This window comes from Rhinatrema bivittatum, chromosome 3 (assembly GCF_901001135.1).
Source record: "Rhinatrema bivittatum chromosome 3, aRhiBiv1.1, whole genome shotgun sequence".
Classification (NCBI taxonomy): Eukaryota; Metazoa; Chordata; class Amphibia; order Gymnophiona; family Rhinatrematidae; genus Rhinatrema; species Rhinatrema bivittatum.
The window spans coordinates 290,908,526-290,934,488 of record NC_042617.1 but is presented as its reverse complement, the minus strand read 5'-3'; the positions used below and the strand labels follow the sequence as shown (position 1 = coordinate 290,934,488).

The 25,963-nt window shown below is 45.5% G+C and overlaps 1 protein-coding gene across 6 annotated transcripts in view; it reads left to right on the top strand.

The window, feature by feature from the left end:
- SLC11A2 (solute carrier family 11 member 2) overlaps positions 1-25,409 on the top strand; it is a 222,310-nt gene extending 196,901 nt beyond the window's left edge. For all 6 annotated transcript variants that reach the window (XM_029594945.1, XM_029594942.1, XM_029594946.1 and 3 more), the window contains 2 exons: positions 12,848-12,901; positions 24,579-25,409. In XM_029594945.1, the coding sequence (XP_029450805.1) occupies positions 12,848-12,901; positions 24,579-24,662 (138 nt within the window). In that variant the 3' untranslated portion in view covers positions 24,663-25,409. The remainder of the gene's footprint in view (positions 1-12,847; positions 12,902-24,578) is intronic.
- Positions 25,410-25,963: the final 554 nt, after the last annotated feature.

The following is a 25,963-nucleotide window of genomic DNA, read 5'->3' as shown; positions in this document are numbered from 1 at the left end:
AGAAGGTCTTTCTGAGCATATGGGGGGGGGGGGGGGGGTTCCATGCAGCCACAGCCATGCAAGTCTGTCTTCCACTCTGGTCAAAAGATGCTTTTTTTTTTTTTGCATTCTACTCCAGCCACTCATCTTATTTTTTTCTCTAGCTCCTGTTTTCTTTTTTGCAAATCTAAAAACAAAAGCTTAGAATATAAATTATTTCTTTATCTGTTTCAAAAAATTGAGTTTTATTTAGATTCTACCCTTTCGCTAAGGTAGAAAAAAATCCATGCTTCAAAGGCTGCCCCAGATGTTCTTATAAAATATCCATTCTGAATCTTGACGGTTGCCTGGGTCCATCGCATACTGTGCCTAATCATGCTGCTTGGTCAAAATGTCTCCCATGGCTCTAAAGTACAGAGGTTTCAAGCTTAAAGAATATTTAAGCTCTCTTCAAGACTCCCAACAACTCAAAAAAAAAAAAAAAAAAAGGAACATCCAGTGGAGGGTCAGAATCTAAGATAAAAACAGAATCCCCTCATGCTCAGTGCCATGATGCTCAGTAATCTCAGCACAGATATTATTCCTCTGACATAGGAAAAAAAAGTGTTGTCCTCTGTGCTGAAACAAAACAGGTTTTCCTAGCGTGTAGCAGATGGGCTCAAAACAAGTGGGTATAGTGTGCTCGTGCTAGCAGTTGGAGACGGATCTGACGTCAGCACGGGTACATATAACCCCGCAGGAAGTGCAGCAATTCAGTAATTTCCGTCTCCAAAGCAGTTTGGAGCTACCTTACGCTCGCTGAGCGTTTTTTCCAAATTATAACGACTAAATTCTTAGAAGAAATCCTACCTGAAGACGAGCCCCGCACTCCTGCGGTGATACCCTCGGGTCCCTCCCCCAGTTGAGTTTCCCGAGGTGATTTCCGTGGTCCCTCGGAGGTGAGTGTCTCGATCCGGTGGCCGGATCGCGGCAGGGACCTAGCCCCCGAGTGAGAAGGGCTCGGGTGCGGCTTAGAGGCAGCCTCGGTCCCGGTGAGGACTTGGCCTCCGAGCGAGACGACGTTTGGGCGCGGCTTAGAGGCAGCGGGTGCACTTCCTCGAGCGGGCGGTGACGGTAATCACCCTCTCCCCCCGCAGCCGGAGACTGTCCGGGTCGCAGCCGGGAAGCGCCGAAGACAAGGTAAGGCGTACATCTTTACTTACTGGTCTCCGAAGAGCGAGGATTAGCAGGGTCTGCCTACGTGGCAGCCCGCCAAGGAGGTCGCCATTTTGCCTGCTCGCCAGCCCTGGTTCGCCGCCTCGATCTAAGCGGGACGACGGGCGCGTATGTTAGGCGCCCTAAACGATTTGGGCGCCCATTGCTGGTGATACGCGCACGCTGATAGGCGCACGTTGGTAGCATAGGCGCACGTTGATAGGCGCACGCTCATAGGCGCACATTAAGACGTGTAGGCGCACGTTGCTAAGCGCACACTTATAGGTGCTCATTGATAGGAGCTCAGACGCGATGGAGCATAAGAGAGCCCATGCGGCTGCAGAGCCGGCACCTCCAGACTCGGGCATAAGAGCTCTAGGCCTCTGCTCAGCATGCCACCTCAGAGCCACACAGAGCGAGGAAACAGACTCCCTATGTGCCCAATGTGAAGAGGCCCTGGGAGTTCCAGGCCAGGGCCGGTCTCAGCCCAGTTCCTCAGGGAACACCCCGAACCTAGCAGGCCGCGGTGAGCTGCCAGGGAACCCTACAGACCTGGTGCCCCTACGGCTGGAACCTGCTTCCCTCTCCTGGGTGGAATTATTCAAGGGTTTCATGCCTTCGTCAAGATGCAGTCTAATCCCCGACCGGACCCATACATACCAGATGACCCTGCCCCTGGACCCTCAAGACCTACGCATGGCCACCCGGAAGCCCCACTTATGGGGACTCGGATTATTCTGAGGAAGATGGCGAGCCACCCGAGGAGGGAGAACTCCCCTCTGGGATAGAACCATATCGAACCATGAGACGCTTCTTTCCTAAGGAGGATCTTCCAGACCTGGTCTCTCAATGCCTGTCGGAGCTGGCTATACCGGGCCAGGGCACCCCAGGGGAATCCAGAATGAACCCCCTGCTAGAGGGCCTGCGTCCAACGGCTCACCATTTTCCCCTCCTACAAGCAGCACAGCAGTTAATCGATCTGGAGTGGAATGCGCCAGATGCTTCCTTCAAAGGGGGTCGGGCTTTGTCTAGCATGTACCCCCTAGACCCGGCAACCAAGGAGCTGCTGGCGTGCCCGATGGTAGACGCCATAGTTAGCGCAATTGTGAAGCGCACCACCATTCCGGTGGAGGGAGGGGCGGCCCTCAAGGATGCGCATGGACGCCATTCTGAAACAAGCCTTTGAGGTGGCAGCCATGTCCCTACGAATTGCGACCTGCTGCACCGTGGTGACGCGCTCCTGCTTATCACAGGCTAGGAACAACACCCCGGGAGAAGAAATGGAATCCGCCCTCTCGTTCCTCACTGATGCTGCCTCCGACCTAGTTCGTACAGCAGCCAAAGGAGTATCATCCTTAGTGGCAGCCAGAAGACACCTCTGGCTACGTAATTGGTCGGCCGACGACTCCTCCAAGACTCGCCTCACGAGAATGCCCTTTAAGGGATCCCTCTTGTTCGGCAGCGACCTCGAGAAATTGGCTAATAAATGGGGCGCTCTCCATTACCCCGTCTACCGGAAGACAGGTCCAGGAGGGCCCAGCACCCTTTTCCTAGACCATCCAGAGGTAGAAACTCTCAGCGCTTCAACCCTTACAGGGCTCGCTACCAAGCACCTCGTTCTCAGGCCAGGAACCAGTCCTTTCGGACTAAGCACAACAAGAGGAGAACCGGCTCGGGCTCCAGTCCCGGCCACACCCCACAATGACAATCAGCCAACCCATCCGGGGGTAGCAGCCATAGGGGGCAGGCTAATCCTCTTCTACTGCAGGTGGGTCGAGATTACCCTCGGACCAGTGGGTCCTCAGCATCATCCGAGAAGGGTATTACCTGGACTTTCTTCAGCTCCCGCCGGACAAGTTTGTGGAATCTCCTTGTTCACCCCTCAAGAGGGCGGCACTAGAAGTTACCTTGCGGAGGCTCCTATCCCTAAAAGCCATAATCCCAGTGCCTGCATGGGAGGAAAATTCTGGGCATTACTCCATTTATTTCATAGTACCCAAGAAGGAGGGCACGTTCAGGCCCGTCCTGGACCTCAAGTCAGTCAACCGACACCTATGGGTCCCCAGCTTTCGCATGGAAACCCTGCGGTCTGTCAAGAATGCAGTACAGCCAGGGGAGTTTCTCACATCCCTAGATCTGTCGGAAGCCTACTTGCATATCCCAATCCATCGGGATCACCAGCGCTATTTACGCTTCCAAGTCCTGAATCAACACTTCCAGTTCCGAGCTTTACCCTTCGGGTTAGCCACCACGCCGCGAACCTTTACCAAGGTCATAGTAGTAGTGGCAGCGTCACTCAGGAAGGAAGGAATCCTCGTCCATCCCTACCTGGACGATTGGCTGATCAGGGCAAAGTCCCCGGAGGAGAGCCACCAGGCAACCAACAGAGTTATATCTCTTCTGGAAAGCCTAGGATGGGTAGTAAACTTGAACAAGAGTTCCCTACAGCCTTCTCAGTCGCTGGAATACCTAGGAGTCCGATTTGACACCCAGGAAGACAAGGTCAGTCTGACCGCCAAGAGGAGAGCAAAGCTCCGGACTCGTCTGCAGGCCCTGCTGAGCGCCACAAGACCCACAGCTTGGGATTACCTACAGGTCCTCGGCCTTATGGCATCCACGCTGGAGGTGATACCATGGGCGCGGGCTCATATGAGACCATTACAACGCGCCCTCCTATCTCGGTGGAGCCCACGATCACAGAACTACACCGTACACCTACCTCTACCAGCCAGAGTGCGGTTTCAGATACGGTGGTGGTTACAGCCCGGCCACATGAGCCGGGGTCAAGAATGTCCTCCCCAACCTGGACCCTGCTCACTACAGATGCCAGCCTGAACGGATGGGGAGCACACTGCGAAGAACTCACCACACAAGGGTGGTGGAACAGAGAAGAGTCGGGGTGGAACATCAACAGACTAGAGGCACGGGCAGTCAAGCTAGCGTGCCTGCGATTTGCCCACAGACTTCAAAACAGAGCGGTCAGAGTGATGTCGGACAACGCCACCACGGTGGCATACATCAACCGACAGGGCGGAACCAGAAGCCAACAGGTATCCCTAGAAATAGCCCCCCTGATGACTTGGGCCGAAGCAAATCTCCAGGACATCTCCGCCGTCCACATCGCCGGGAAGGACAACACCACGGCAGACTTCCTTCCTCAGAAGAGAAAGCCTAAATCCAGGGGAATGGCAGCTGTCGCCCAAAGCTTTCCAGTTGATTGTGGATCAGTGGGGGACGCCAGGCATGGACCTACTAGCGGACAGGTCCAACGCTCAAGTACCCAGATATTTCAGCCGCAGGCAGGATCCGCTATCCCAGGGGATCGATACCCTGGTACAGCCATGGCCTCAGGGGATCCTGCTATATGCCTTTCCTCCATGGCCCCTGCTGGGCGCCATTATACACAAGATGCAGTGGCACAGAGGCCTAGTTCTTCTAGTGGCCCTGGACTGGCCAAGAAGACCCTGGTACGCAGACATGAGAAGACTACCGGCAGGGACTCCATTTCCCCTGCCTCCACACAGGGACCTGCTGCGGCAAGGTCCCATCCTCCACGAGGATCCAGCTCAATTCTCTCTTACGGTCTGGCCATTGAGAGGGCTAGACTGAAGAAAAGAGGATACTCGGGGCCGGTAATAGATACACTCCTTCGAGCACGCAAGTTCTCCACATCACTAACATATAAGGATCTGGAGAGTATTTGAAGCCTGGTGCGAAACTCACAGCACCAATCCACATGCCGCTAAGATCCCTATCATTTTGGATTTCCTGCAAGATGGGGCTTCAGAATGGTCTGTCCCTCAATTCCATCAAGGTTCAAGTGGCAGCGCTATCCTGCTACGGTCCCCGGAGTGACGGCAACAGCATCATCACACACCCAGACGTTTCACGTTTCCTGAAAGGAGTCAAACACATTCGCCCGCCTCTGAAGTGGCCAGTACCCCTGTGGAACCTCAACTTAGTTTTGGAATTTCTAGCGGGACCCGCCTTCAGACCCCTTCAAGACCTGTCCCTCCGTTTGTTAACCTTGAAGATGGTGTTCCTGCTGGCTGTATGCTCAGCACGCCGCATCTCAGAGCTACAAGCACTGTCCTGCCGTGATCCGTTTCTCAGAATCACTCCAGAGGCCATCCATCTTCGCACGGTTCCTTCCTTCTTACCCAAAGTAGTCTCACACTTCCACCTCAACCAAACCATATCCTTGCCTACCACGGAAGGTTTGAAGAATTCGGAAGAAGGTCGAATACTACACCATCTCGACATCGGCAGGCTGCTGTCCAGATACCTGGAAATGTCAGAAGCAGTACGAAAGACTGACCACCTGTTCGTCCTTCACAGTGGGAAGAAGCAAGGGGAAGCGGCCTCACAGGCAACCATCGCCCGCTGGATCAAAGAAGTTATCAAGGCAGCCTACGTAGAAGCGGGAAAACCACCGCCTCTACGGGTCAAGGCTCACTCTACCAGAGCGCAAGCGGCCTCTTGGGCAGAAACTAGGATGCTGTCGCCTGCAAAAATATGTAGAGTGGCGACGTGGTCCTCCCTCCATACCTTCTCCAGATTCTATCGTCTGGACGTCCAGGCCAGGGAGGACACAGCATTTGCGAGGGCAATCCTGAACGGACCTCGGGCAGCCTCCCGCCCAGTCCGGGAGTAGCTTTTGTACATCCCACTTGTTTTGAGTCCATCTGCTACACGTTAGGAAATGTAGAGATTACTTACCTGATAATCTCGTTTTCCTTAGTGTATGCAGATGGATTCAGCATCCCGCCCGGCTGCCGGCATACATGGGGATTCACCGACTCACAGTAAGCCATGTTTTTCTTATAATAGGCCATCTACCCTGTCGGGTGTTGACGCCTTCCGGTTGGGAACACTGGCGTTATCCAGCTACTATCAATCGGTCAGGGTAATCCTGTTCATTTAATCGATCGGTCAGCAACAGCTTTTGCAAGGAAGATTACTGAATTGCACTTCCTGCGGGGTATATGTACCCGTGCTGACGTCAGATCCGACTCCAACTGCTAGCACGAGCACACTATACCCACTTGTTTTGAGTCCATCTGCATACACTAAGGAAAACGAGATTATCAGGTAAGTAATCTCTACGTTACAGGCCGATGCAAAAAACAGCGTGGAAATTGGGCGCTGAAAAGTCAGCACCCCGCTTTCTTAATGCTCTCATGGTGCCCGCAAGGGGGGGGCCACCATGCTATAAGAAAATTAGGAAGTTGCGCTAGCAAGGAGGCGCTAGGATTGCTTGCGTGACCCTAGCGCCTCCTTGCTAACACGACCCCGCCGCAGCTGCTGGTTATGAAAACCGATGCTGGTAAATTCTGCGGTCTGCTGAGGTATTTATTTTTCTTAAGTAAAAAAAAAAAAAAAAAAGTACAGAAGCAGTTTTTTCTGTACTACTTTTACATGCACTATTTGAGAGCTAAATGTGCGTCTGAGACGCACAATTATTTTTTTTTTTGAATGCAGAATGAATGAGTGCCTCATTCACATGCATTTCCATGTGATGAGCGCTATTGCATTCACTCTTCGTCGGATGTGCTTTAAATAGGTGCTAATCCCCCTATTGCATTAGGGGGTGGATTAGTGCCTATTTAACCCGCGTCAGAGTGCGGGTTATACAGTGCGCTCGGCTGAGCGCACTGTATAACCCGCTACACACCCAGCCTCACAGCTCAGAGTAGGATGGTATGGACAAGTGGATGCTACCAGCAATTTTCCTTCGAGAAGCAGGCTGAGTTAGCCATGACTTGGGTGATGTTGTCCGGCAGCACCAATCGGACTCTAGTAGAGCTTTAGCTCTACTGAACATGCCTGGGCATTCCCTGCATAGGAGTTGCCTCGTGAGCCTCCTCAGACACTTTTTGTTAGAGCACAAGCATAGTCGGTGTACTCAGTTTCTCCAGATAATTTTTCTCTAAAATCCTTATCTTTAATTAGCATTATTTTTCTTCAATTTCTATTCTTTTAGTTGCCTTGCTGCCCCTGCTGCATCCACAGCAGCACTTTTGAGTGCTTCAAAAAAAAAATAAATGTGCCTTCTCAAGATGTCCAGCAAAAAAAAGCCCACTGTGAAAATTTTGCTATCATTGCCTCAGTCCTGATCATAACCAAGCAAACTGTTATGCATGTAGGTCAATGTCCCTGCATTCTCAACGTTCCAGGCTTTCAGAATGGAGGAACTGCACAAGTCTCCCAGAAGCTACAGTCTGTGGTTGTTCCTGCAGTGGCAGCAGCATCTGCCTTCCAGGACAAGAGTTAAGCAGGAATGCGCCTAATTCCCCCATCAGCCCAGCAGGCCGGAGCTTTGCTGTCATAATGCTGACCGCCTTGCATTGAGGAAGAAGCATTGGAGCAATCGGCACCAAAAAAAACATAAGGCCAGTCATGGTGGAGTGGGGTTGTTGACATGCACAGACGCCCTCAATGCACTGTGCGTTGGTGCAGTCTCCTCTCAACACATCCATGGCCAGTAGTGCATGGTGCAAGAGCCCACATGCATGACCCGTTGATTGCATAGCATGCAAAATGTATGGCATTGGAAGTTTCTTGATATAACCACTTAAGACAGTCGCACTTGTCATTGAGGCATCCTCGCTTGACACCAGTTTCATCAAAGCATTTGTTAAGTGTCAAAGCACTCTGTGCCATTGAAGTGTATGTCTCCAGCACCATTCAAACCAAAAGCACTGAGACAATTGCAGCCTCATTCCGACACATTGAACCTCGGCTATGGGACATCATGTAAACACGCCAACCCAACTATATGTTGGGTGCTGTACACTTGACCCAGGAAAAGAACTACCTTTGCCAGCTAACATTATCAGAGCACTTACCCTATCAAGGTTCTTCGCAGAGAGGTTATGCCTGGAACTGCCAGTCTGAATATATTGGTACCACTTACTTTGAATAAGCTGCCTATTCAGGAACAGGATACCATTTTTGTTTCTATGTTCCACCACCTATGCTGGGTCAAAGGACATGCCAATCATTTGACCAGATAGCGGATTTGGTGAAGAATATCTTTACTACTTTTTGGGTACTTGCCAGGTTCTTGTGGCCTGGATTGGCCACTGTTGGAAGCAGGATGCTGGGCTTGATGGACCCTTGGTCTGACCCAGTATGGCATTTTCTTATGTTCTTATGTACTTTGACTAAGGAGACTCAAGATATTTTCCATCCTCTCCTCTCCAGCATTGCTGCAGTTCTCCCACAGGAGGGAGTCAGTATCCCTGTTAGGATGAATATATTATCAGAATCCCTCCTCAGGAATTCATCATCCCACTTGGTTGCAGCATAGTTAAGTCATTCAGAGATGATAGACCAAACATAGCCAGAAGAACCTCCCAATTTACCCTCTTCCATCATTAGATCCTGAATTACTGTACCTACACCCTTGGGATCTGAAGAAAGTTCAACAGGAATACCTTCTGATCTGCTTCCGGATTCTCTGAGGTATATCTCTCCCCCAGAAGACCTCACTTTTTCTAAATTTATAGAAAAGATGATCACACTTGTTGTAAATGTATGTAAAGACAAATATCCTCATTTGGAGGTTCTCAGTCTTCTAAAAATCTTAGAAACTCCATCAAAACTAGTGGCTCTTCCATTTCGCAACATTCTTAATCCATAAAAAATGAGAATGTGGGGAAAGTCCTCTAACGTCTTCTGATGGCTAGGAAGTTGGATCTCAAGTACAGAGTTTAAAAGTCACTAGGGTTTGTCTGGTACAATTACCTCATTCACTCTGTTTTCATGGAATCCACTGAAAAAGACAAGAATATATTTGAATTCATTTCCAAGAAAATAAGTTTTTCAGAGCTCAGTGCTAACTGCTTGTATTTCTTCTATACACCAATTTTTGTATGGTGCAGTATCTGTATGACTGATGCAAAAGCTTAAACCTTTTCTTCAACACAAAGAGAGAAATTAGCCTCAATCTTTTGTAGATGCAGAAGAGTTCATACAGCATCTTCTTGGCTCCATTTAGTTATTTTATGGCCTCGTTTGCCTCCATTGGGGCTCAGCTTATAGCCTGTTTGAGAGAGAGTAGCATTTGTGATGATTTTCATGAAAGATTGCCAGATATACCTTGTCTGGGAGAGCACCTTTTATGGAGACAAGCTCAGAGAACGGTTGCTCACATAATAGAACAGAATGTGGCGATCCACTCTTTCTCCAGCGGACCTGATCAATTGCCTTCTTTGAGATGTTCCTTCTCTTATAAGAGGCCTTACTTTTAGAGACTCCCTTTCCTTCTCTCCTCTTCCATCTTGCTGTAGCCATTGATGTGAGGATACAGCAAGTTTGTTTAGCGTAAATGTTGTTTTCTATAGTTAAGAAGAATTAGCTATGCTAAATACTTGCCTGCCTCCATGGAGAACTACCTAGCTGGAATTAGCTCTGACATAGACTGAGGATGCTCATGAGGAAACACCTGTGTGGGAATTCCTACACATGCTCAGTAGATCTAAAAGTCTAAAAGCTCTACTAGCTAGGAGAGACTGGTCTGGTGCCACCTGATGTCATCTCACATCATGGCTAATTCATTCTGCTAGCTACATAAACACCATTTACAGTAAGCAAACTTGCTTTCTCCTCACATCAGTGGCTACAGCCAGATGGAAGAGGAGAAGGCAATTAGTACACTCCATCCTGTTGGTCACTGACATGATGCCTCAGGATTGCTACTTGACTTAGGAAACAACCTTTGCAACATTTCATCCTCCCTACAGTTGGGTTGTGTCTGCAGGAAAAGCTGGAGCAACCAGTTGAAGCACAGGGAGTGTGAGCCCATGGCCCCTTCTCCTGTTACCTACTGGCACGCTCGGTCGAACCAAAACAGCATATATGGGGGGGGAGGGGGGAAATGTGTCCCTATGCTGCTGACCTGATGGTCATAAGAGAGATTTTTAGCAGGGGCAATGGAGAGAAGCAGTATGCAATAAAGGAGGGGAAACATGGGGATGAGAGGAACATGGGAGAGAGTTGGAAGGATATAATGAAAGGGAAAAGAGGGAAAGAACTGACTAGAAGGCAGATATATATAGAAGACAGACATGGTCAATTTTCTCAGTGGAAAAGGGTAAACAGTGGAGTGCCTCACAGATCTGTACTTGGACCGGTGCTTTTCAATATATTTATAAATGATCTAGAAAGGAATACAATGAGTGAGGTTATCAAATTTGCGGTTGATAGAAAATTATTCAGAGTAGTTAAAGCACAAGCGGATTGTGATACATTACAGGAGGACCTTGCAAGGCTGGAAGATTGGGCATCCAAATGGCAGATGGAATTTAATGTGGACAAGTGCAAGGTGTTGCATATAGGGAAAAATAACCATTGCTGTAGTTACACGATGTTTGGTTCCATATTAGGAACTACCACCCAGGAAAAAGATCTAGGCATCATAGTGGCTAATACTTTAAAATCGTCGGCTCAGTGTGCTGCAGCAGTCAAAAAAACAAACAGAATGTTAGGAATTATTAGGAAGGGAATGGTGAATAAAACGGAAAATGTCATAATGCCTCTATATCGCTCCATGGTGAGACCGCACCTTGAATACTGTGTACAATTCTGGTCGCTGCATCTCAAAAAGATGTAGTTGCGATGGAGAAGGTACAGAGAAGGGCAACCAAAATGATAAAGGGGATGGAACAGCTCCCCTGTGAGGAAAGGCTGAAAAGATTAGGGCTTTTCAGCTTGGAGAAGAGATGGCTGGGGGGGGCGAGATATGATAGATCATGAGAGGTCTTGAACGGGTAGATGTAACTCAGTTATTTACACTTTCGGATAATCAGACTAGGGGGCATTCCATGAAGTTAGCAAGTAGCACATTTAAGACTAATCAGAGAAAATTCTTTTTCACTCAACAATTAAGCTCTGGAATTTGTTGCCAGAGGATGTGGTTAGTGCAGTTAGTGTAGCTGGGTTCAAAAAAGGTTTGGATAAGTTCTTGGAAGAGAAGTCCATAAACTGCTACCAATCAAGTTTACTTAGGGAATAGCCACTGCTATTAATTGCATCAGTAGCATGGGATCTTCTTAGTGTTTGGGTAATTGCCAAGTTCTTGTGGCCTGGTTTGGCCTCTGTTGGAAACAGCATGCTGGGCTTGTTGGACCCTTGGTCTGACCCAGGATGGCAATTTCTTATGTTCTAGAAATGAGGAAAAAGTGAAAGGTGAATTAGAGACTGAAAGGTTGATAGGAAAAAAGTGAAGGTACTCTATCAAGCTCTCCAATTTCTTTTCCCCTCTATCAAGCCTAATGATTTAACTACTGAAACTGTTAGCATCTCCTTGTACATGCCTAAAATGATTATCCAGAGTAGATGGATACATAAAGTGACATAGGCTTAGGTATCCTATTCTGTCCATCAGACATACCTCCTCTATTCTACTCCACCTTGAATACTGTGTTCAGGTCAGGCCATATCTTCCAAAGGGCATTGAGAGGATGAAAGTGGTTCCAAAACGGCTGTTAAAATGATAATGGCCTGTAATGCAAATCCTGCAGAAGGAGGCTTAAGATGCTCAAAATGTACTTGCTGGAAGAAAGTAGGGATAGGGTAACATGATAGCATTCAAATATTTCACAGGCTTCAATAAAGTACGGGAAAGTAACCTTCTCGTTGGCAAAGAAAGTTGAAGGACAAGAATGATGATCAGAGGTCGCAGGGAGGAAAGCTCAAAGGAAAGAGACTTTACTGAGAGGGATAACCTACTGGTAAAGGTGATGCAAACCAATACTGTGACAGAGTTCAAGCAGCTACAGAGAACAGTGGTAGGAACAAGATTGGGAGGCTGTAGTATTGCAACAAGTCACCCTTTATGCCCTTGAGCGAAGGCAAGGGGAGCGGTGATGAGAAAACAAGAGGCAGATAAAAGAAGCATGAGCTAGCTACACTGCAGGCCACAGTGGAGAAAGGTAGGGGCCAGCTAGGGTGGTGACTGCTAGGTGCCCCCCACGTAGGCCATGGACATAGGCAGCTGGGTGGTCGGAGAGAAGCCTCACTGGCTGCAGTAGCTAGTTTCTGTTTGCTTTTTTGGTTTTTTTAAATCTTGGAGGTAAGGCATGAGGGAGGGAGGGATATCCAGAGTGTTGGATTAAGTATGAGAATGTATATACTTATCTATTCAGGATGGATGACAGCAATAGCTGACAGGTAAGTAGCAATATCCTTTAATTGGTCAAGCTTTTCCATCTGACAGCTGGGATAAATCCATAGCATTGTAATCCAGAATAACTGGACAGACTTTTTGGGCAAATTTGGACTTTATCTGCCATCCTCTACTATGTTCCTTAGTGAGACTGGTGGCAGAAATACCAATTGGGCAGTGTAGGCAAGTGCCTATGGGCAGACAATCCAGTGGGGCAACTTCCCTGCTGTGCAAATTGTTGTTTTATGTTAGCAGCTATATTGCCAGGCCACCTTTTTTGGGGGGTGGCTGTTCACACACCTAAGAACAGCTGGGGGTATAAATCCACCACCAAGTGTGATAGATTTTACAGCAGCTTTCACAAGTACAGATCCAGAATGGTTTTGTTCAGTCACGTGACTTCATTTTTGGTGAATATTGCACTTCCTTAAATATTGGACTTAATTTCCCAGTCACCTCTACTATTAACCGTGCCCTGTTTTTTTTTGTTTTCTCTCTCTCCAGACATGGCAGTGCTTGGTGGCCTTAGGAGTGTCCTTCCTAGAGTGTGGTCAAACGGTAAGCATCCATGGAATAATGCTTACTGAAGAGCAAGCCGACTCCCCCCACTAACCACCCACCGAATCTGTCTGTGGGCGCGGGATGATAGCCATCAGAGCCAGAGTGTTTCTGCGCTTTACTGTGTGAACACACCAAAACAGTATGTGCAATCTGCACAGAAAGATGTTTCAGCTTAGGGAATTATTTGCTCTCGTTCTGTGGGCTGGAACTTCATGTGTAGTGTTTACTGTCAAGATTATTCTTTTTTTTCATGTGCACAGAATAAAGGGGGAAATTCAGTACTTAAAGGTGGAACTTTAAATTCAAATTTATCCTTTATTTTGTGCACACCCCTAAGGTTTGTGGATTTTTGCATCTGGGATAAAACGCAGTCAAGAAGTTTTTGGGGGGGTTTTTTTGTCTGTGCCGATCACCTAATTCAAATTGGGGAATACCGCAGAAAGTATAAAATAAAAATAAAATACAAAAAGAATTAGGTGCAAACTTTCACAGTAATCGACCTGTCGAGCAGACACTACTAGATTGAAAAGGCCACTTTACATGGAGAAAAAGATCGGGAAGGCCCTTATTTTGAGTTTCTTTGTACGCCTCATTATCAAGTCAAGAATCTTGCAGTTCAGGAAACAACTCAGTCAGTCAGCAAATTGTAGCAAAGCTTTTTCTACTGAAGAACAGGAGCCGGGTAACTAAAAGAACAAGGTTGTTTAGGGCAACTGTAATGAAGCTTTTTTCCAGTACAAAAAGTGATCCAGATTTATCAGGGTAAAACAGAGGCAGGTCTTTAGCAGTTTTTAAAGAGGAAAACGTTTGGATAAATAGATTCTTTGATCTCTTAAAGAGTACAGTTTTACTCTTTTTACTAAACACATTTCTGACTACCTCTCGCCCGAACCAAATAGTCTTATAAAATCTTGGTCTTATTTTTTAAAAGTCTGGATTTTAAAAGTGTCACCCAGAGGCTGATATTCAGTTGGCCTACATGGATAAAGAGAATGCGACAATTAACTTTTATCCAGATATTCAGCCCAAACTAGCCTGAGTAACTTTAGGCCATTTATTTGGCCTACCAGACTAATATCAACACTGTCCAGACTAAGTTAAAACATCCCCAGGGATCACCCCCTTTGCGTTGGCATCCTGGGTGAATTCTGTGCAAATTCTGCAAGGTGTAGCTTCCTCCCAGGAGTTACATTGTATGAGCTCAGCTATATTGAATAATATAATAGCTCCAGCTAGATAAGGTAAGCGATACCGACGTTCCACTTACTTTTTCAGTGGAAAGTGGTTTTGCACAGGGTGTGTGTCTATAAAATATGTATATTCAGACCCTGTGTCTCATTCTCTATAGAACTAGATATCCATCCTTTTTGCGTTAAAGGTGAATGCTGAGTTTTTTTGGCCAAACGTCATCTCTGAACTCTCCAAGTAATGTGAAATAAGAGAGAAAATTCCTTTCTTCCCTGCTATAGATGATGGGGTGTGCCTTCCACCTGCGCACAATCCCAGTGAAATAGCCAGCATTATCTCATCACCCTGCAGGAACAATGATGGAGGCAGTCAGATTGCATTTTACATGTTTTACAGAGGAAATGCTGTGTCTGTGCCTCCTCCAGTCATCAAACTGTTGAAGTCAGTGGGCTGCATTTTAAAGTGTAGCTGACTTCAGCTGTTTTCTCTCCCTTAAAGCTTTTGATCATTTTTAGAAATGGACAAGCATGTATGTAATCTCAGTCAGTGAAGCAGGATGGCATCAGACAGTGAAAAGCAAAATAGCAATAATGTAGCATAAGTCAAACACTATTTCATAAATAAGCTTTGTTAAAAGTTCTAAGAATTAATGTGTGTAATGTAATGTCTAAGGTTTTCTCCATGCAGTAAAACCTGTAGAAAAACACTACTGAATTAAGGTGATGTTATAATGCTGCAGCCAATTGAATGATATATATCTTAGGACCATGGTTACATATCTCCCCCCCCACAGGGATGCGAGATGCGTTTAGAAAAAGTAAAATCAGCTAATCGGATTGGTTGGTTTAGCTTTAATTCCCATTAGCATGGGAGCCATGCCAGCAGCTAGATTTAGAATCATACCCACAATATTTTATTGGCTTAAATAGTGGCAGCATGCACCAGGCAGTTCTGCAGTGTGGCACTACTGGGACAACACAGTGCAAAGTCGGCCAGTCAATAACAGCGGCTGACAGTGAGAAACTCGCACTACAGTTTGTGCTGGGACTACATCCCCTACTAGTGCTGTACCCTTTTTGATTCGGGCACTGTATCTCGTAATGTTCTCAGGTTGCATAACAGCCCAGGCATTATTGGGAAAACTACATACACAATTCACAACACCTGAAGTCACGGATCACTTTTTATATAGGTCACACTGTGAACAGGTTGAAGTCATATCTCTGGTGCATAAATGTTGTAATACAATATTAGCTCAGAATAGCTCTGAATTTTCCCAAATTAAGGGCACTTGTGGTGATCAGCACAGAGAAAAGGAATCTTCTGGCTGCTTTCTTTTCATCTCATATAATGCATTAAAACAAAAGACAAAACTTAAAGCAGCCTTCCAGTTTAGCTGAAATGTGTATTGGGTTTTTTGGAGTATGCCAGGACTGCACTGCTGAGCTAGGGAATGCTTTCTTGATATTCATTGCATAAGTTTAAGAATCCTCCCATTGTTTTAATAGAAGCTTTGAAATGTCTGTTCCAACCGCGGTCAGCTATCCAGTTTATCCATTATTGGAGATGGAGAGAAATAAGAGAACAAAAAGGGCTAATTCGTGTATGATTTTAAATCTTTTTTTTTTTGTTTAGTTGTGTGCTTTTATCGAAAAGGCCAGATTTGAGCAAAAACGTCCCTTCTCCCAATGCATCTGCTGTGGTAAGGACCAAGTTGGCCAGTTCATCTGGTCCAAGGGGTGCTTAGGTGCACGGAAAGATGCTCTGCACTGTTGTATACTTTGATCTGGATCAGACCCAAAGTCTATATTAGCCCAGTGCATGAGTCCTGGTGTTGTCCTGTTCACCCAAAGCACTTACAACTAACATTGGATGGCTGCTGTAAGATGTCACCAGGAGCAGCTTTGAAGGCTCCTCTTGTGTAGCAGTTAAACCCATTCCAGCTTATGCTCGGAGGTCAGTCTGGCACAGTTGGCTTTCTCACTTGCCCATGTGGGTAATTAAGCACCGCCTAAATGCTGAAACTGCTCCATGATAGAAATCTTTGCAAATGCTCCCAAACTTTGCTCCATCTTGTATGGAGGCCAGAAGGAATAAATGAATGTGGTCCTATGTTCTGTGCCGCATAACGTACGTGACATGCATAAGACCAAAGCTCGTTTGGTCCATAAAACTGTGTTCTGCTGAGCGGTAGCTGGCAACTGCAAGCCAGACTTCTGTTTGCAATCTGCCGAAGAAGAAAAGCAGGTCATCCGTTGCACCTTTTTTGCACTGGCTGACTGTACGGTGTTGTATATTTGTCCCAAAGGCATTGTTTTGCTGGCCTCTTAAGCTTCAAGTAATACACTGTTTTGTCTTGGGATACTACTGAGCACTACAATATTATCATGACGTTCTCCTCTTAAAGTGTTACAAAATGCACGGAATGAGAGATTTTTCAGGGTGGTTGTTTTTTGGGTTTTTTTTTTGGTTAACTTTGAGTGGGTGCCAGGATTGTATAAAATGGAAAGAATTATAAGCGAGCATGAGCAGATCTAATGTCTCTTGGTCACCTGGTGCAGTAGACTGGCCTTTTAAAGCCACAGTACCAGAACAATACTTCAGTCTACCCCATTCTAACACATTAATGCATTCTCTCTGCCTTTATGAAGTCTCTGCTCCATCCACACTTACGTAAGGGCCTTGGCCTGTGAGCTCATTAATGATCCTTTCATTATACCAAGCTGCTAACTACTGTACATAACCCAGGAAGTTTAAAATTGTAATGCAAGAGATGGCACATGTGGATCTGCTAGCCTTCTGCCTCTCCTTCCTCTTTCCCTCTCCTAGCAGCCTGTAAACATTAAATGAAAATGGTGTTGGAGCTTTAGTTATTTTATTTAGATAAGCTAGGTACCTCTGGAGGCTGTGTGATGAGCCTACTTTTTGTAAGCTCTGTGGAGACTTTAATTAGACTTCATTTTATTTTATTGTATTCTTCTCTAAGGGACTACTGGTCCTTCAGGGGGCCAATATTCCTTTGAAGTATTATAGCTGATACTTTATTGTTAATGCAGTTCATCGGTGCAGCTGCCACCTTAATCTCCAACATGGCATAGTTTTGAGGGTTTTTTTTTTTGCAGCTGCGTTTCTAGTTTGAGGTAAAGGTACATGCACCAGGTTCAGAGTGCTGACATAATGTGCCCAAACTCTTATCTTGACAGCAAGTGTATCTAATATTAAGAGAAACGTTTGCAGGCTTTTTTGAGGGAGAAATGGTTGAGGAGTAGTCACATTGGCATTTTAGATACCGCATCCTAAACTGCAGCACTTTATGATACAAAGGGTGAGCTTTCTCGAGAAAGAACACATTAAGTAACTGCCTGAAGCAGTGGGAATTTGTGACTTGCCCAAGGTCACAACAAGCATAGATAGAAGAAGTGGGATTTGAACCCAGGTTTCCTAGCCCATTCTACCAATTAGGTCACCTGCTCTGTTGTAATAGGAGCTGTGTGCCAGTTGTACGCTGCAGATGTATGCCCCCCCCACTCATGAAAAGTGTGAGAATGCAAATAGAAAATCTTAAGAGCACTAGCCTGCTGTCAGCTTTTCATTTCCCTTCAGATTTCACAAAGGCTACTTCTGGGGATTTGAACTGACCATCTTCTGGCTGGGGTGGGGGAGGCAAGTCACAGAACTAGCCACAGATGAAGTAGGTAGGTAGATTTGCTTCCATTCGTGCCACTAAGGCCCCATATCACACTCACTGTACTCTCCATGCGTGGAGCGAACACTGAAGCCCATGTGTGTGCTGTGTCTCAGGGAGCACAAGAATCCTGTTCTGGGGGCTGGCCCAGTAGCGCTGGCGTAGTGCTGTGCAATGCCATGTAGAGAATCGGGTTCTGTTCCTGGGTCTTGTCTTCTGCTCCCCAGGCTGGGGCTACTGTGGAGGCAATGCTTCCTTGTCTCTGGAAGGAGGAGTCCTGGACATTGTAAGAACAGTGACACTTACTGACCAGACTCTGGGCAAGTATGTACCAGATGAAGGGATCCAGGGTCTGTGGCCCCCGCTCAACCATCGCTGCAGTGGCTGGGCTAGGTGGAGTCTCATCAAAATGGAGGCGTTCCCAGTATTCTCATGCCACCCTATCTCTAAGCATTTTGGAAGTCAAAGTCCTGCTTTTCTCAGTTACAGGATTACAAATTCTAGAAAGATGTGAGTTTTTTAAAATTGTAAATTCAGTTGTTTCCTTCTGCTTCTTTTGGATTTCTAGCTCAGTCGGAATCCATTTCTATTGAGCTAAGGCACCGTGAGCCTTCATTTCCGATTTACCAGGTCTCTTACATGCCCCCCTCCTATTTTTATCCCATGCCCATTGTACCAACAATGATGGACTAGAGGTCACGCAAACTCCCTTTCCCTCCAGCACCAAGTATGCTGGAGTATGTTGTCTAGTCCATAGGTGCTGCTGTTGCATGATGACCGGTGTGCCCTTTCCCAGCCTTTGAGGCACAGTAACTGGCATAGGAATCGTACTCTGATCTGCTACATCGTGATATACAGCACTGCCGCTAAACCAGCACCACAACTCCCAGAAAAACTAAAGACGAGAGTTAAAAATACAGCCACACTGCTCCAAACTACCCCTAGTTTCTCAGTTTGGGGGCTGTAGTCTTACCATCCAACTGATGAGCTAGCACATCATGGACAAAACCAATATGAGCTTAAAAACAGCCCTCCCTTAAAAAAGAAAGAGAGAAAAAGCCATGGTTTATCCAGTCTAGATGGGCCTGGTGCATGCGCTCAGGAATTAATTCATACATGTTCTGCATAATTGTTTGGTTTTTTTGTTTGCATTGCAGTCATTGGGCAAATGCTGTTGCACACTTGAACTGCACTCAGTCACAATGCAATTCTTATGTTTGTTTTAAATAACATGATTGTAGAAAAAATGACAAGAGGGGGGGAGCACCTTAGACTAACCAATTTGAGGCATCAGCTTTCAAGGACAGTTTACTTATGTATCTGATGGTGGACTCTGTCCTTGAAAGCTGATGCCTCAAACTGGTTAGTCTATGAGGTGCCCCCCACCTCTTGTCATATTTTCTACACCAAACTAAGATGACTATCCCTCTGAGTGATTGTAGAAAGGCTATGTATATATGAAAACAATTCTGTGACAAGGGTGGAAAGGGTCTGTTTTTCCATTGTTGTATTATTTCCTGTTGGATAAAACAGTCCTATAGTTGCCATCCTTCCTATTAGCTTGTTAATGTTGAATTTTTGTAAGAAAAACTGAAGGAAAAGAATGTGTTAAAGTTGTGCTGGATCACATTATCTAGTCCATGCTGTGATTGGCATGTAAAGGTAAACGTGATGTAATATATTCTAGTTCCTGAAAACAGAATGTCTTGTTAAAGAGTTACAGTGGAACCCTCCTATAGTAACACCAGGATGGCCGAAGTCCTCCTGCCCGTTCTCAGTCTGACCTTCGACAAGTGACTTTGCTACCCTGCACCGAAGCTGGATTCTAGGCTTTGACTGTGCTTTCACAGTGCTCCGTAAATTAGAAATATTAGTACTTACACTGCACTCCTAGAATTCATGAAAGAATCCTCCTAGCAGGAGAGAGTAAGCAGCGCTGTGTCAAAAGTCGGCCTTGCTGCCAAGTTTTGATTGGGTCGTTGAGCCCCTTCATGCTCTGAGAGACCGCGGGAGCTGAGAGCTCAGTTTGAGATGAAAATCCCTTGGTACCAGCTTGGTTTCTTACACAGATGAACTTGTTGCTCACCATATTGGGAGTGGTACCTAAGGCATTTTGCCACCCTTCCTTTTACTTCAGATTACTGAGTAACAGTAATACCTAAGTGTAAGGTCTTTGGAGCAGGACCCTGCTTGTAGAAGAAAAATGTGCAATCACAGCACAATGAACAGCAGCAGCTCTGAAAACATTGGGGAGGTATTTCTGTGAAACTTCACAAATCTATCCTGCATGGGCCAAAGAATAGCTACAGACTGGTGTATCACTCTTAATTAACTCAGAAGGGCTTTACTGGAAAGTAAAGTTTCTGTATTGATAAATACAATTTTAAAGAGACAAAAAGTTTTAAAGGAGGCTTTGGGAGAGAGGTTACTTTGTAAGAATGAGACTCTACATTTCCTCCCGGAATCTTACAGCTCATATCTGTTAAAATTGCCTTTTTTTTTTCCCATGGTGCAATTACAGTAGAGCAGAAATAAATCAGAACTAGGGCTGTGCTGGTAGGAGCTGACATCAGACAGTGACATCATGTCTCATACTATCACAGCTCCTGAAAAGATCTGCCGGACTGTGCCATTTATGCTGCTTTGTTCACCAGGGGCCCCTCTATATACCTTTGCTATGGTGGTGGTTCTCACCAAAGGACTGTGTTCATTGTATTAGGGAATTTGCTATAACAGGGTTCCATTGTAATTTTGATTTGTTATTGCTGCTGCTATGATGTTTGTTAAATTGTAAACAACTGGGTACCCTGACATAATGGACAATCAAAGACCAGGATGCTGATGTTTTTCAATGTACTCCTATTCTGGATTTTTCTTTCTTTGCTAAAACAAATCCTCGACAATCTGGCACAGAAAAGAGCGCACATTTTAGAACACTGCAAATTATTGAGAAAGCCGGATCAAATCAAGCAGAATTATGATTTTGGAATATTTAATCTGAGTGATTTCAAAAATTGTAAGTGCTAGATTGAGAATTGAAATATTCTTTCTATAAATGCTAGAAAATATTTTGATGGGGATTCCTTTTTTTTTTACTGTATGATGCATGATAGTGTTTGTCAAATGTAATTGTTCAAGTTTTGTAAGTTCATATTCACCCTTAATAGCACAGAAATATGAAAAGATTGAGTTTTGCCTTTTTTTTTTTTCCCCCCCCCCCCAAATTGTGTGGAGACTTTTTTTTTTTTTTTGGCTTCTGGTCAAAGCAGGATCCATAGATTTTTCCTCAGAAGCAAAGCAAGGGATCAGTGTGTCCATTGTGAATATGCATTCATTTTAAACAAGCTCCCCAGTGATCAATTCTTTTTATATTTTGATACACACACAAATTGTTTTCTCAAAATTCATAGCACTAACCGTGAATGCTAAGGGATGCTATCAGAATTCCAAAACATTATGCTGTGAATGCAGAGGAAACATGCAGCGATCTCAACACTTAGACGGTTCTAATCGGCAGTCGGGCTGAGACACTCTTGCATAACTTCAGCCTTGTGCCATGATTGAGAATATACCAGCAGCCAGCACTTGTCTCATTTCTGTCCTACCTCTGCTGCTCCAGGCGGAGATCAGAAAAATGATCTGCTCAAGGGGTGCCTTAAACTGACATTGGCTGTCGACGGTGTTCTCAGTGGTCATAGCTTCATCCGTTTCCCAGTACGCCTAGAATTGTGGTTCATGTTTGCATGCAGAGGATTTTAGGTTAATTAATAAGCTTGTTGATTATACTGACCACCTAGTTTGTTTGTGTTCCTTGGGGGGGGGGCCAGAGTTATCTGGTGGTTTCCTGCTAACACCCAATTAAAATAAATAAATAAATAAATAAATTGTGTGTGTTAACCCTTAAACTGTTGTTCTGCTAAGTAACTGTAGAAATGAGCTCTTGGGGTGAAAAATTACCATGCATGGCTTCTGGGCCTCTGCTATCCCGACTGCTCTATATACTAGGTGAAATGGCTTGTACCTGTTAACATACAACACAACTCCATAGTGCTCTATAAATAATGTCAAATGCCTCGGTGAGAAATACCCTCAGCCTCACACTCCATTTTTCACTAGGCAATAACTATGAGGCTAAACGTTCTCCTCACTATAAAAGGGAGTTTAAAGTAGCTAAGTATGTAAAGCAAAGAGCTCCTTTTCACAGTGACTTTTTACCATTAAGGGACACTTATTGAAAGAATAGAGTAGCTTTCAATTTTCAGCTCTCTAAAGTGTATTTGCAGCCGTTTAACATGTGATATCCTTATGGACTTTAAGATCTTCTATTCAAAATAAAAGTGAGGATATTGTAGCAAGCATGAGCCAAATGAATCACAAAATGTGAAGGTAATTGTGATTTATTTGATGATATTGGAACAATTAAATAAAACTAACTTTTTATGTGATTGTTGTGGGATTTTGTTCATTGGTGACACTTATTTGGAAGCTGTAATCTTACAGTGCGACACCATGTTTGACGTGGAGCGTAAGGTGAGATGTGACCCCCCACTCATTGGGTGTGTAATGTGAGGCCTGCCTCGGTCTTGAAATGGAAGACTGGAATCCAAACCTTGGACAAAATGCTCTTCCACTGTCTAGCTGCTTGCAATGCTACAAATGAGGGGCTTTAGAGGATAGGCTTCTGAAGGACTGGGCTTTTTGGGAAGTAAATGGACCCCACCCCCCACTGTATCTCCTCGTGCATGTTTCACAGTTACATAAATGTCAAGAATTTGAAAGAAGAGCTGAGGTCCATTACACCCACTCTTCTCATTACTTAAAAGCATGCTGTACCTTGTGACCCAGAGCAAAAGCAATGCATGCACAGCTGTGGCACGCTGTTAAAAAAAAAAAAAAAAAAAAAAAAAAAATGGCAGCTAAGAATCACCCCTTGCTTTTGCACCCGCCCCTGCTTCTCTCTCTTGCCCACACATGCAGCCCGTGCAGCTGGCCCTACCACAACTGGAGCAGGACCTGCACCACCCAGAAGCAGTGCCAAGCCCTGTGGTCAGGCACCCTTCTCCCCCCGCTTCACTGCAGCTCAGCCCTTCCTCCTCCTGGCTGCAGTGGTTCCAGCACAGCACTCCCTTCTCTGGCTGTATTGGTTCTGGTACAGTGCCCCTTTGGGCCTCATGCCGGCAGGATTTTGCCACCTCCAAAATGTTGACATTAATGCAAGCACCAGCCCTGGCAGCACATGAACAGGGTTTGGCAAATGGAGTTCAGAACTACCATCTACACTGTAATTGTATTCAGAGCATCATCTTTGCTTGTCTGACTCCACACTGACCAATGGCGAGCTTGCTTTAATATAGCTATGACATCACCGAACATGTTCTGTTTCACCAAAACAGGTTTAAAGTGACATGAGTTTTTAAAAAATTAAGCAAAATGCTCATTCAGCAATAAATACAGTGCAAAACTGCAACTACTATAACAAAAAGGTCCTGGAAACCAGAAAAACCATCCATGGCCAGGGTTAATTACGTTTAGCTACTTCCTATACTACCCCTACCTGCATCCTATAATGCATGTAGGTGAAATGTGGTCAATGCTTCCGGCGCACGTTATCCTGCTCCAAAGTCATTCCTGTTTCGTGGTAGATAGTTTCAGGAACGTTGAACACTTCTCCAAAGTCTCAAGGGCTAATAGAAGGCTCCTTGGCCTGCCATAGATCCAAGATCGGAGCCTCGCAGTAGGAACCCAATGCGGCTTGCCGAGGACAGGGGGCCTGCAGTTCTTGCCAGTAGGATGGCAGCTATGCAGATGAACAGCCCTCCAAGCACAATGTGCAGCCACCAATTTTGTGCTTCAGAATTATGAAAATGGGTTTCTCAAAGAGGAACTCTGTTGCATTCTTTTTTTTTTTTTTATGTAGATATATATTTATTTTGGGTGAAAGATAGGAAACGTTAATTAGCCAGAGAATGGAATAGTCGCCTAGCCATTAGCCAGCCTGCGCAATCAGGTCCCTACTTCATCAGGGAACGCTCTAGGGCTGATCGACCCCCAGCAGCAGTAAACGGAGGGATTTTCAGTAGGGAGCGCACTGGCATTGACAGCCATACAGAAAGAGCTGCCTCAAGCCATTGTCTGTATAAACGTTTCCAAATAGGTATCAAAAACATAAAACAGACAGACTTACCTTCAAACCTGTTGTCGTCCCCCCCCCCCCCCCCCAAAATGAACGTAGTACAGCGAGCGTAATAAGCCCCTTTGTAAGAAAGAACTCTTGCTTTGTGCTCTGATACAACCTCTCTGTTTTGCAAGCTTTCGTTGCCCATGGCTTGGAAAGTGGAAGACGTAAGTAACTGAAAAGTTTTGTTTGTGTAGAGTAAAGGTGCATGGATGATTGATTGGGCTTGGTAGTGTTAGTGCTGGAGCTTTTTTGGTCTGTGGCCTTTTTTTTTTTTTCTCTCTCTCTCTCACCCTGCACAAACCCAAAACAAAACAAAAAAAGTCATTTGGCTCAGCTGAGTGCTGACATTTATCTCTCTCCCCCAGTGATTTGCTCCTATGCATCTTTTCTCCAGAATCGAGTCCCCTACCTCTTATCTATATATTGGCCTGTGCTGAGAAGTCGGTGGAACTTTTGTCTAAAGTGCAACACCCATCCAGCACACGCCTCACTTTATTTTCCTGGTGAAAGCCCCCAAAGCAGGTTCCATCTAATTAACAATCTGATGTCTCGTTCTCTGATGCTGGTTTCTAATGTTCCTAATCTTTTCCTCTTTACCCTTTTCTTCCCCCCATTTTATTTAGTATCGGCTGGGGTTAAATATTCACCCCGAGCTCTTCCTTCTGACTGACCTTGATGCTGATGAGAGCACCGTGGACACCAGCTGACAGCAGGAGACACCTCAACCCAGAGCCCTGTTTTGCTGCAGAAAATCTACCTGTGAACCCCTAGTATGTTTTATTCAGGAGGCCTGGCTGGGGAGGTTTAGCCAGTTTTTCAAGAAATGCAAGAGATTGTAGAACACTGAAGTCTTTGGGCCATTTGGTTGAATTCCAGTTTGTATCCTTTCTTTACTGCTTTAAATCATTTTATTGTGTATACAGTTGGAAGTGCCTCATCCTGACCTTTCTATGTGGGTATCACGCAGCAGTAACGGAGTGGAAGAGCAGCCACACAGAGGCACCCCCTCCTCCTTCCCAAACTAATGCTTTTAAGCAATACCACAAGGGGCGGGCATTTTTAAGGGGAGAGGTACAATAACCTTTTCAGACGCACTTCCCCCTAGAAATCAAATTTGGAGAGGATTCTTGGAACTATGAAACTGCTATGAACAACTACTATCATACATTCTTAAATGATTGTGGTGTAAATAATAAGATAACCTATGTCATGCTATTGCCCCATCCAAAATCGAACAAAATGGGCAAAAACACCGAGTCTAAAGCTGGAGTACTTATTAAAAAGCAGTGTGTTATCAGAAGCATAAATAACCTCCTAATGGGCTACCAGACAGGTCGATCCAGTAAAGTGTGCTCCGTCGGAGCGCACTGTCACCCTGCTCTGGACGCGTGTTTTCCCTTACCCCTTATTCAGTAAGGGGAGGAAAACACGCGGCCCACCCGCGGCACCTAATAGCGCCCTAATCACATGCATTTGCATGTGATTAGTGCTATTAGATTCACTCCGCGTTGGATGTGTGTTGTAGAGGCGCTAATCCCCTTATTGCATAAGGGAATTAATTAGCGCCTATACAGCCCGCGTCCAAGTGTGGGTTATACAGTGCACTCGGCTGAGTGCACTGTATTGCATCGGCCCCCATGTAGGAAAGTGCTGGCCACCCAACACACACTTTTTAATACAGGAAATTTAACTCCAGTCCCAGAGGTGGTCAACCTGCAGTCAAAGGCTCAAGAGAAACATTACAAAATATGGCCCTCTGTGGTGTGATAAATGTGTCCTCCGCCTTAGTATTATCCCACCTCTTGAATTTACTGCTTGTGGTGGTGAAAAAGAAATGCATATTGATTTGCTCAAAAAGAAGTTTCTTATGATTGCACAATTTAAACACCCGTAGCAATGGGTGCCTGATATAACAAATGGCAGCGTGCACAACCAGCACCTCGGCAAAATAACCAAAAGAAGTGCGATCAAGAGAGATGCTCCTATTGAGCACCTGTTGCAGTTGTAG